This window comes from Coregonus lavaretus (genome assembly GCF_964263955.1).
Source record: "Coregonus lavaretus genome assembly, chromosome: 40".
In the NCBI taxonomy this organism is placed as follows: domain Eukaryota; kingdom Metazoa; phylum Chordata; class Actinopteri; order Salmoniformes; family Salmonidae; genus Coregonus; species Coregonus lavaretus.
The window spans coordinates 4341867-4354433 of NC_140027.1; the positions used below are offsets into that span (position 1 = coordinate 4341867).

At 42.0% G+C, this 12567-nt stretch overlaps 1 protein-coding gene across 1 annotated transcript; it reads left to right on the forward strand.

Moving 5' to 3' along the window:
• The first annotated feature begins 682 nt into the window (after window positions 1-682).
• Window positions 683-12413, forward strand: LOC311113670 (interferon gamma receptor 1-like). Its single transcript, XM_084156953.1, has 7 exons — window positions 683-909; window positions 8160-8277; window positions 9918-10093; window positions 10327-10478; window positions 10674-10830; window positions 11041-11183; window positions 11441-12413. Exons 1-7 carry the CDS (start codon window positions 843-845, stop codon window positions 11867-11869), a joined length of 1242 nt encoding a protein of 413 aa, XP_084013079.1. The 5' UTR covers window positions 683-842; the 3' UTR covers window positions 11870-12413.
• The last annotated feature ends 154 nt before the right edge of the window (window positions 12414-12567 follow it).

A 12567-nucleotide genomic window follows, 5' to 3' on the forward strand; every position in this document is an offset into this window, starting at 1 on the left:
GTGGCGCAGTGGTCTAAGGCACTGCATCGCAGTGCTAACTGTGCCACTAGAGATCCTGGTTCGAATCCAGGCTCTGTCGCAGCCGGCCGCGACCGGGCCCAGCGTCGTCCAGGGTAGGAGAGGGAATGGCCGGCAGGGATGTAGCTCAGTTGATAGAGCATGGCGTTTGCAACGCCAGGGTTGTGGGTTCGATTCCCACGGGGGGGCAGTATAAAAAAATATGTATTCACTAACTGTAAGTCGCTCTGGATAAGAGCGTCTGCTAAATGACGTAAATGATTGTGAATTGCTTGTGTCAATTCTTTGTTGTTATGTAAAGTATTACCACAAATCAGCAGTAGGAGGCGGCATTGCTCAAGGTAGGCTACTGACATGTTTTACCTGTCCTTTGATGTCCTGCGACTGGAGAGAGATTAGGTTGAGGTTGAGGTCAAGGTGTGAACTTCGCGTTTTTCTCCGCATGTTTCCGGTACTCAACTCAGATGGGACGGACATATAGTCCTTTTAGGATATATTTAGTTTAGTTAACTGCCTAATAATTGCTAGGATTTTCGCTTATGGTAGGCCTATATTCTAAAGAAGTCTTTAGAATTCATTAGAATGAAATGAGGAAATGGAGGCGTGTCAATTCGAATAAACTGTGAAGAAATACACCTCTGTGTCATTTACTTCCAGGAAAACTGAGTTGCGTCAACGACCGATACGAGTCTGATTACTCTTAGACTTGCGGTTATAATTTAGGTTAAAGGTAGATCGCTGGGTTTTTTTTAAAACCTAAGAATAAGTCTTATCTATTTGTTAATTCGGTTTCTTAAATTTCGTGGATTTTTATTTGAAAAGGCATGATGTTGGCTTTTTGTGGTTCACTGACAGTCCTGATCGTTTTGGTCACAGAGGTTTCCACACTGGGTAAGTTGGTTAACCTGAATGAAAACTTTGAAAACTACATTGCTTTGATTGAAAAACAATGTGGGTTATTATTATTATGATTACAAATAGGAAGGGATGACTTGAGGTAATAGGCCTAGCTATGTAATAATACTGTAATAACAATTTTGTCTGTAAGTTATCTTTTTAAGTCATGGTGTTTTGCCCACTTGTAATAATTCTGTACACTATATACTAAATCAGCTCATCATCTTTTGTCAGTATCATAACCTCCAAATGATGTTATAAAAATACAAATGGCAGTAATTCTGAGTAGTCTGCGTGTGTTTGAACCTGCCCTTAGAATAAAACGACTCTACAGTCAACTCCCCATTATGTCTCCACCACTCCTCAATCCTAAATATTAACCACAGGATGTCAAATTAGTCTTGTAATGAATTCTAACATACAGTAGGCCTAAATAAATGTACTTTGCTCTTACATTAGCGTACCTAAATTGTAATAAAATGATTCCGTGGTACCATAATAAACCAAAGGTGGTTTAACATGGGTGTGGTGTGTGGAAAATCCTTGGACTGGTTATCTCCTTGAGCGTTTGCTTAGACTTTTAAAACACTCTTGACCTGACGAAGAAACGTTGTCAATAAAATAGTAATTCAGTGTGCGGACCTTTATGTTCTTTTCAAGTAGACTCATAAAACCAACATCAGTACTGTACTGTGATAAGAATAAGCAGCACAGTGCATTAGCTGCTTTCTGCAGAACAACAACCTCTCCCTCAACATGATCAAGACAAAGGAGATGATCGTGGACTACAGGGGGAAAAAAAGAGGACTGAGCACGCCCCCATTCTCATCGACAGGGCTGTAGTGGAACAGGTTGAGCGCTTCAAGTTCCTTGGTGTCCACATCACCAACAAACTATCATGGTCCAAACACACCAAGACAGTCGTGAAGAGGGCACAACAAAGCCTATTCCCCCTCAGGAGACTGAAAAGATTTGACATGGGTCCTCAGATCCTCAAAAAGTTATACAGCTGTACCATCGAGAGCATCCTGACTGGTTGCATCACCGCCTGGTATGGCAACTGCTCGGCCTCCGACCGCAAGGCACTACAGAGGGTAGTGCGTATGGCCCAGTACATCACTGGGGCCAAGCTTCCTGCCATCCAGGACCTCTATACCAGGCGGTGTCAGAGGAAGGCCCTCAAAATTGTCAAAGACTCCAGCCACCCTATTCATAGACTGTTCTCTCTGCAACCACACGGCAAGCGGTACCAGAGCGCCAAGTCTAGGTCCAAAAGGCTTCTCAACAGCTTCTACCCCCAAGCCATAAAACTCCTGAACAGCTAATCATGGATACCCAGACTATTTGCATTGTCCCCCCCACCCCACCCCCTCTTTTACGCTGCTGCTACTCTCTGTTTATTATTTATGCATAGTCACTTTAACTCTACCCACATGTACATATTACCTCAATTACCTCGACTAGCCAGTGCCCCCGCACATTGACTCTGCACCGGTACCCCCCTGTATATAGCCTCCCTACTGTTATTTTATTTTACTGCTGCTCTTTAGTTATTTGCTTTTATTTTTTTACTTAACACTTTTTTTTACTTTTTTTTATTAAATTTTTTTTTGATTGTTGTTTAAGGGCTTGTAAGTAAGCATTTCACTGTAATGTCTACACCTGTTGTATTCGGCGCATGTGGCAAATACATTTTGATTTGATTTGATGTTGACAGAATGCAGAAGGGCAATAATGTTGCTCAACTCACCTGGACAAAGTAACACTCTTATTTGCTTTCTCATTGCTGCCGACATTTACCTGTCATTTTCAAGGAGGGCAAAAGCAGTGTCTAATACATTATAAGTCAATGGAGATCTCTGGTTGAGAAGAGTTGTGATGTGTCGTTTGGTTGAACATATAGCTGTCTAACAGGAATTGCCCAAGGTGCTGACATGAGGAAGTTAGTGTTGCTCAATCACACTTTGATTAACAAAATGTAAATTTAGTGTGTAGAGAGGGGTTGGTTGTTTAGCAACAAACCCATGACAGTCCTACAGTTGAACTGCAGTTATACTGCACTGTATCTGCAGTTACACTGCAAAATTACCGCAGTAAAAGAAACAGTGTTATTTTGGAAGTAGTATTTGCAGCATACTGCAGTTATACTGCACTCTAACTGCAATTATACCACCATGTACTGCAGTTATAGTGCACTCTGACTGCAATATTTTTTCGTAAGGGATGTTTTGAGGTGTTTTGACATGTCTATGCTAATATGGCAAAACATTTGCTAGCTAGCTAACCAACAACTGTAATGATGTACAGTGGGGGAAAAAAGTATTTAGTCAGCCACCAATTGTGCAAGTTCTCCCACTTAAAAAGATGAGAGAGGCCTGTAATTTTCATCATAGGTACACGTCAACTATGACAGACAAAATGAGAAAGAAAAAAATCAGGAAAATCACATTGTAGGATTTTTAATGAATTTATTTGCAAATTATGGTGGAAAATAAGTATTTGGTCAATAACAAAAGTTTCTCAATAATTTGTTATATACCCTTTGTTGGCAATGACACAGGTCAAACGTTTTCTGTAAGTCTTCACAAGGTTTTCACACACTGTTGCTGGTATTTTGGCCCATTCCTCCATGCAGATCTTCTCTAGAGCAGTGATGTTTTGGGGCTGGGCAACACGGACTTTCAACTCCCTCCAAAGATTTTCTATGGAATTGAGATCTGGAGACTGGCTAGGCCACTCCAGGACCTTGAAATGCTTCTTACGAAGCCACTCCTTCGTTGCCCGGGCGGTGTGTTTGGGATCATTGTCATGCTGAAAGACCCAGCCACGTTTCATCTTCAATGCCCTTGCTGATGATACATGGCCCCATTCATGCTTTCCTTTACACGGATCAGTCGTCCTGGTCCCTTTGCAGAAAAACAGCCCTAAAGCATGATGTTTCCACCCCCATGCTTCACAGTAGGTATGGTGTTCTTTGGATGCAACTCAGCATTATTTGTCCTCCAAACACGACGAGTTGAGTTTTTACCAAAAAGTTCTATTTTGGTTTTATCTGACCATATGACATTCTCCCAATCCTCTTCTGGATCATCCAAATGCACTCTAGCAAACTTCAGACGGGCCTGGACATGTACTGGCTTAAGCAGGGGGACACGTCTGGCACTGCAGGATTTGAGTCCCTGGCGGCGTAGTGTGTTACTGATGGTAGGCTTTGTTACTTTGGTCCCAGCTCTCTGCAGGTCATTCACTATGTCCCCCCGTGTGGTTCTGGGATTTTTGCTCACCGTTCTTGTGATCATTTTGACCCCACGGGGTGAGATTTTGCGTGGAGCCCCAGATCGAGGGAGAATTCTAACATACAGTAGGCCTAAATAAATGTACTTTGCTCTTACATTAGCGTACCTAAATTGTAATAAAATGATTCCGTGGTACCATAATAAACCAAAGGTGGTTTAACATGGGTGTGGTGTGTGGAAAATCCTTGGACTGGTTATCTCCTTGAGCGTTTGCTTAGACTTTTAAAACACTCTTGACCTGACGAAGAAACGTTGTCAATAAAATAGTAATTCAGTGTGCGGACCTTTATGTTCTTTTCAAGTAGACTCATAAAACCAACATCAGTACTGTACTGTGATAAGAATAAGCAGCACAGTGCATTAGCTGCTTTCTGCAGAACAACAACCTCTCCCTCAACATGATCAAGACAAAGGAGATGATCGTGGACTACAGGGGGAAAAAAAGAGGACTGAGCACGCCCCCATTCTCATCGACAGGGCTGTAGTGGAACAGGTTGAGCGCTTCAAGTTCCTTGGTGTCCACATCACCAACAAACTATCATGGTCCAAACACACCAAGACAGTCGTGAAGAGGGCACAACAAAGCCTATTCCCCCTCAGGAGACTGAAAAGATTTGACATGGGTCCTCAGATCCTCAAAAAGTTATACAGCTGTACCATCGAGAGCATCCTGACTGGTTGCATCACCGCCTGGTATGGCAACTGCTCGGCCTCCGACCGCAAGGCACTACAGAGGGTAGTGCGTATGGCCCAGTACATCACTGGGGCCAAGCTTCCTGCCATCCAGGACCTCTATACCAGGCGGTGTCAGAGGAAGGCCCTCAAAATTGTCAAAGACTCCAGCCACCCTATTCATAGACTGTTCTCTCTGCAACCACACGGCAAGCGGTACCAGAGCGCCAAGTCTAGGTCCAAAAGGCTTCTCAACAGCTTCTACCCCCAAGCCATAAAACTCCTGAACAGCTAATCATGGATACCCAGACTATTTGCATTGTCCCCCCCACCCCACCCCCTCTTTTACGCTGCTGCTACTCTCTGTTTATTATTTATGCATAGTCACTTTAACTCTACCCACATGTACATATTACCTCAATTACCTCGACTAGCCAGTGCCCCCGCACATTGACTCTGCACCGGTACCCCCCTGTATATAGCCTCCCTACTGTTATTTTATTTTACTGCTGCTCTTTAGTTATTTGCTTGTATTTTTTACTTAACACTTTTTTTTACTTTTTTTTATTTAAAAAAAAATTGATTGTTGTTTAAGGGCTTGTAAGTAAGCATTTCACTGTAATGTCTACACCTGTTGTATTCGGCGCATGTGGCAAATACATTTTGATTTGATTTGATGTTGACAGAATGCAGAAGGGCAATAATGTTGCTCAACTCACCTGGACAAAGTAACACTCTTATTTGCTTTCTCATTGCTGCCGACATTTACCTGTCATTTTCAAGGAGGGCAAAAGCAGTGTCTAATACATTATAAGTCAATGGAGATCTCTGGTTGAGAAGAGTTGTGATGTGTCGTTTGGTTGAACATATAGCTGTCTAACAGGAATTGCCCAAGGTGCTGACATGAGGAAGTTAGTGTTGCTCAATCACACTTTGATTAACAAAATGTAAATTTAGTGTGTAGAGAGGGGTTGGTTGTTTAGCAACAAACCCATGACAGTCCTGCAGTTGAACTGCAGTTATACTGCACTGTATCTGCAGTTACACTGCAAAATTACCGCAGTAAAAGAAACAGTGTTATTTTGGAAGTAGTATTTGCAGCATACTGCAGTTATACTGCACTCTAACTGCAATTATACCACCATGTACTGCAGTTATAGTGCACTCTGACTGCAATATTTTTTCATAAGGGATGTTTTGAGGTGTTTTGACATGTCTATGCTAATATGGCAAAACATTTGCTAGCTAGCTAACCAACAACTGTAATGATGTACAGTGGGGGGAAAAAGTATTTAGTCAGCCACCAATTGTGCAAGTTCTCCCACTTAAAAAGATGAGAGAGGCCTGTAATTTTCATCATAGGTACACGTCAACTATGACAGACAAAATGAGAAAGAAAAAAATCAGGAAAATCACATTGTAGGATTTTTAATGAATCTATTTGCAAATTATGGTGGAAAATAAGTATTTGGTCAATAACAAAAGTTTCTCAATAATTTGTTATATACCCTTTGTTGGCAATGACACAGGTCAAACGTTTTCTGTAAGTCTTCACAAGGTTTTCACACACTGTTGCTGGTATTTTGGCCCATTCCTCCATGCAGATCTTCTCTAGAGCAGTGATGTTTTGGGGCTGGGCAACACGGACTTTCAACTCCCTCCAAAGATTTTCTATGGAATTGAGATCTGGAGACTGGCTAGGCCACTCCAGGACCTTGAAATGCTTCTTACGAAGCCACTCCTTCGTTGCCCGGGCGGTGTGTTTGGGATCATTGTCATGCTGAAAGACCCAGTCACGTTTCATCTTCAATGCCCTTGCTGACGATACATGGCCCCATTCATGCTTTCCTTTACACGGATCAGTCGTCCTGGTCCCTTTGCAGAAAAACAGCCCTAAAGCATGATGTTTCCACCCCCATGCTTCACAGTAGGTATGGTGTTCTTTGGATGCAACTCAGCATTATTTGTCCTCCAAACACGACGAGTTGAGTTTTTACCAGAAAGTTATATTTTGGTTTCATCTGACCATATGACAATCTCCCAATCCTCTTCTGGATCATCCAAATGCACTCTAGCAAACTTCAGACGGGCCTGGACATGTACTGGCTTAAGCAGGGGGACACGTCTGACACTGCAGGATTTGAGTCCCTGGCGGCGTAGTGTGTTACTGATGGTAGGCTTTGTTACTTTGGTCCCAGCTCTCTGCAGGTCATTCACTAGGTCCCCCCGTGTGGTTCTGGGATTTTTGCTCACCGTTCTTGTGATCATTTTGACCCCACAGGGTGAGATCTTGCGTGGAGCCCCAGATCGAGGGAGATTATCAGTGGTCTTGTATGTCTTCCATTTCCTAATAATTGCTCCCACAGTTGATTTCTTCAAACCAAGCTGCTTACCTATTGCAGATTCAGTCTTCCCAGCCTGGTGCAGGTCTACAATTTTGTTTCTGGTGTCCTTTGACAGCTCTTTGGTCTTGGCCATAGTGGAGTTTGGAGAGTGACTGTTTGAGGTTGTGGACAGGTGTCTTTTATACTGATAACAAGTTAAAACAGGTGCCATTAATACAGGTAATGAGTGGAGGACAGAGGAGCCTCTTAAAGAAGAAGTTACAGGTCTGTGAGAGACAGAAATCTTGCTTGTTTGTAGGTGACCAAATACTTATTTTCCACCATAATTTGCAAATAAATTCATAAAAAATCCTGCAATGTGATCTTCTGGTAGTTGACGTGTACCTATGATGAAAGTTACAGGCCTCTCTCATCTTTTTAAGTGGGAGAACTTGCACAATTGGTGGCTGACTAAATACTTTTTTCCCCACTGTATTTGAGAGACAACAAGTGCTCATTGTGCAATTTTGAAAAAAATATTTTAAATAAGAAAAATAATGATTTGTACTGGAGTCTAGATGACTCCAATGGAGGATCGCCTTATTTAGCTAATCCATGGGGGTGGTTACAGAGGAAAAGGGTTGCATAATCTCAGGGGCATCAATAAGCAGATACTGCACACATTCAATCTTCAAAGTTTAGAAATTTAGAAATTATACCTATGATTGAATACATCACTTTACCAAGACAGGTGGAATTGTTTAGAGTTTGCTTCAAAGCTGTTGCCATGAACAACCAGTCTAGTCAATGTACTCTGGTGAAGGTTCCCTTGGTACTAACCCTCATGAGCAAAGCCCCAAGATGTAAACACTGAGACTACCTGCATGGCAGGTTCTTCACCTTGCCTTCATAAGCCTACTAACTACATTTAATGTCTTATTTTCCTGGACAGTTCCACCTCCAGAAAAAGTGACAGTGAGCTGCAACAACTTTCAGACAACTGTTTATTGGAACTACAGTGAACTGCTTTATCAACCTGACTTCAAATTGAACATAAGTGGTGATTACGGGTGAGCTTTGCTGGTATTCTAATATTATCTACAGGCTACTGCTGACTTGTTTTTTGATGACTCTTCATAATGGCTTACAATTGACATATACAGTGGGGAGAACAAGTATTAGATACATTGCCAATTTTGTAGGTTTTCCTACTTACAAAGCATGTAGAGGTCTGTAATTTTTATCATAGGTACACTTCAACTGTGAGAGACGGAATCTAAATCAAAAATCCAGAAAATCACATTGTATGATTTTTAAGTAATTAATTTGCATTTTATTGCATGACATACAGTAAGTATTTGATACATCAGAAAAGCAGAACTTAATATTTGGTACAGAAACCTTTGTTTGCAATTACAGAGATCATACGTTTCCTGTAGGTCTTGACCAGGTTTGCACACACTGCAGCAGGGATTTTGGCCCACTCCATACAGACCTTCTCCAGATCCTTCAGGTTTCGGGGCTGTCGCTTGGCAATATGGACTTTCAGCTCCATCCAAAGATTTTCTATTGGGTTTAGGTCTGGAGACTGGCTAGGCCACTCCAGGACCTTGAGATGCTTCTTACGGAGCCACTCCTTAGTTGCCCTGGCTGTGTGTTTCGGGTCGTTGTCATGCTGGAAGACCCAGCCACGACCCATCTTCAATGCTCTTACTGAGGGAAGGAGGTTGTTGGCCAAGATCTCGCGATACATGGCCCCATCCATCCTCCCCTCAATACGGTGCAGTCGTCCTGTCCCCTTTGCAGAAAAGCATCCCCAAAGAATGATGTTTCCACCTCCATGCTTCACGGTTGGGATGGTGTTCTTGGGGTCCTACTCATCCTTCTTCTTCCTCCAAACACGGCGAGTGGAGTTTAGACCAAATAACTATATTTTTGTCTCATCAGACCACATGACCTTCTCCCATTCCTCCTCTGGATCATCCAGATGGTCATTGGCAAACTTAATGGCTGGTGGAAGGAACTATATGAGGATGGGCGCATTGTAATTGCTGGAATGGATTAAATGGAATGGTACCAAACACATGGAAACAACTTGTTTGATTCCGTTCCATAATACCATTCCAGCCATTAAAAGGAGCCTGTCCTCCTATAGCTCCTCCCAACAGCTTAGGCACAGATGTCTTAAGTTTTGAGGGAGCGTGCAATTGGCATGCTGACTGCAGGAATGTCCAACAGAGCTGTTGCCAGATAATTGAATGTTCATTTCTCTACCATAAGCCGCCTCCGACGTCGTTTTAGAGAATTTGGCAGTACATTCCACAGGCCACAATAAACAGCCTGATCAACTCTATGCGAAGGAGATGTGTTGCGCTGCATGAGGCAAATGGAGGTCACACCAGATACTGACTGGTTTTCTGATTTCCTTATATGAACTGTAACTCAGTATAATCTTTGAAATTGTTGCATTTATATTTTTGTTCAGTGTATATAATTTGATTGAAAAGAATATCATGTGTATGTAATGGGCATCAGATACCTTAACCACAGGGATTAGCCTGTCACCTGGAACGATATCCTAACAGAGCTATCTGCTTATTCAACTATTACACAGTATCTATTAACAGTTTCTAACTCTCTGTTTGTTGGTTGAGTGCCATCTTTCTGTTAAATGTATCTAGTGCTCGCTGATGGTTGTTTTTATTTTTAGATGGCAGGAGAATTTCACTAAACAGCATCATTATGACCTCACCCCCTTGATGTGGAACGCAAAAGAATTGGATCGCTACTTTGTGACGATAACAGCCATTGGTGAAACGGAGGAATCAGCATCTCAGAAGTCCTCGATATTCACATTTAATAGACAAATGACAGCTAAAATCCACTGTAAGTACAATGTTTTCAAAAGTGGGTTTTCAAAGTGGACATTGAAAACATACCAATAATTTTCCTCCTTGTATAGAAACGTGATTTCTTTGTGTGACATAAAAATTACATCCATCCAAGCAACAGAGAAGTATATATGACAAAATTGAGGTAGTCCTCCACCAGATCAGTATATTCATTACTGCAGGCATTTGCTCTAACCCTACTCTAATACCCTTTTCATTTTATCTCAGGCAAGTTGGATTTCCCTGCCGTAGATGTGTCAATGAAGGATATGGAGGTCACAGTGAGCTTCGACAACCCTTACCACCTGTACACAGAACTGAGAGAGTCTCGTATGGGAGGAGATGACAAAACCTTCTCTTACCAAGTAACTTATGAAAATGTAAGTATGATGAAAATTGCCCTTAATTGGTTAGAATCTACAGTATACATGCAGAGGGTAACACAGGTCACATCCATGTCATTACTTTGCTCAGTGCATTAGTAATGATGACCTAAAGTTAACATATATGGATACTTAATGATGATGTTGACATTAGCTGATTTACTAATTGCATATTCTTTCTTCTGTCTGCAGACTAATCACCTATTTTGCAAGATAGAAGACAAAGTCTGTCGTTATACCTTCACAGTCCTGGAGAACAAGGAGCAGTACTGTGTTAGTCTGGAAGGGGATGCAATGGGCCGAAGAGTTATGTTCAACAGAACAGGACCCATCTGTGGCTATGAAGACAGTAAGCACACTACCATTTGTCGACATTACATTTTTTTGTTATATCTGGTCCAAGTAGGCGTTATTTAATTCTGGTATTTATTTTTTATGAATTATTGCAGTTTTATGAATTATTATAGTCAAAATGAACAGTGGCTATGGAAAGTTATCTTACAATGACATAGTATGCTAGTTAAGTGATTCAGTGACTGATATGTTTATCTATCTGCAGAAACAATTTCACTGGAATCAATTTTGCTCATGCTTTTGCCATTGATCATCATTGGCATTGTGGCCTTTGTAGTCTTTGTGACAATAAGGCTCTGCAAGAGAAGCATGCGGAAAATAACCTTGTCCAATTTTCCAAAGACTTTGGTAAGCGCACAATGTGTATGGTGGGTAACGTGCAATGTATGTATTATGTAGAATGTGTAATGTATAGTGTATATTATGTATACAGCAGTACTGTGTGTTGTAGACTATATTCCCCTCTGGGACAAATCATCCTATCTGATGCTTTTGCTTGTTGCTAGAACAGTATATGCTATCAGTGTCTTTTCTGGTCCAAAACAGTAACCATACACCCTCTGAGCTGACTAATCTCAATTTGGCTATGTATTATTGTTTCACAGGCTTCAATCCTATCAAACCCACATGCCAACAATATAATGTACCTGCAATGCGAGATCATAGCGTACATCAGTGGCATAGAACCAGCTACCACCACATCCCAGAGCCTGTTGGAGACTTCAGAAGAGGAGGAACCGGTTGAGAGTGCGACCACTTGCGTTGGATCTTCGGCTTACCTTCAATACCCCATTAGTTCTGGGCAGGTGGGAGAGGGCTTATCGGACAGCAGAAGCCAATTACGGACTGAGCTTCTGGAGTTGACACAGCCATGTTCTGTGCTGCTGTGTGGAGATGACTCTGTGGAATCAGACTCAAGGATATTTGAGGTGGAGGACATGGACTCTGGCTATGACAAACCACACATCCCTCTACAAGAGGTGGAGGTGGAGATGAGTGTAGGAGATGTAGTGGTAGGCTATGGCCCCGTCTGAGCACCTCTGACCTCAGGCATGTAAAACACACCTTTCACAGGCCTGAGCACCTCTGACCTCAGGCCTGTAAAACCCACCTTTCACTGGATGGATTAAGAACAATTACTTTTTACTTCACAGAACGGGTTTATCTAGGTACACTGATACACTGTCGTGCCTCACTGGTTTTCAATCATGTCTTCAGTGATCAAGTTAACAGGAGTATGCATCAAATCAAATCGGTCACGTACACATACTTAAATGTTATCGTGGGTGTAGACAAATGCTTATGAATCATGGACTCAGGGAACAGTCAGTGACACATGCTGAAAGCCTCCAAGATGGCAGGCAGTTAAACACCTGAGCCATTTGACAACAATGGGGATTTCTGACAACATTGGCCAACCTGTAATACTGGATTTTCGACCAGCTTTATTTACATTGGTAACCACTGGTTTACTCATTTATGAAAAGATGACTTTGTGGATCAACAGCTCTAAAGATTTAGCACTGTAGAATAAATTTTGTTTGCCCCTGGACACAATACACCAAATACTATGTATCCAAACTAACCGACTGGGCTGTGAGATGCAAGGACAATATCACCCACGACATTGGCCATCCACTGAAATTGCATAATTTCTTCGAATGTTGACCATCCAAAACGGGAGTATATCGCTGCTACAAGACAATCTGTTTTGGTAAAAGCTTCAGGCCAA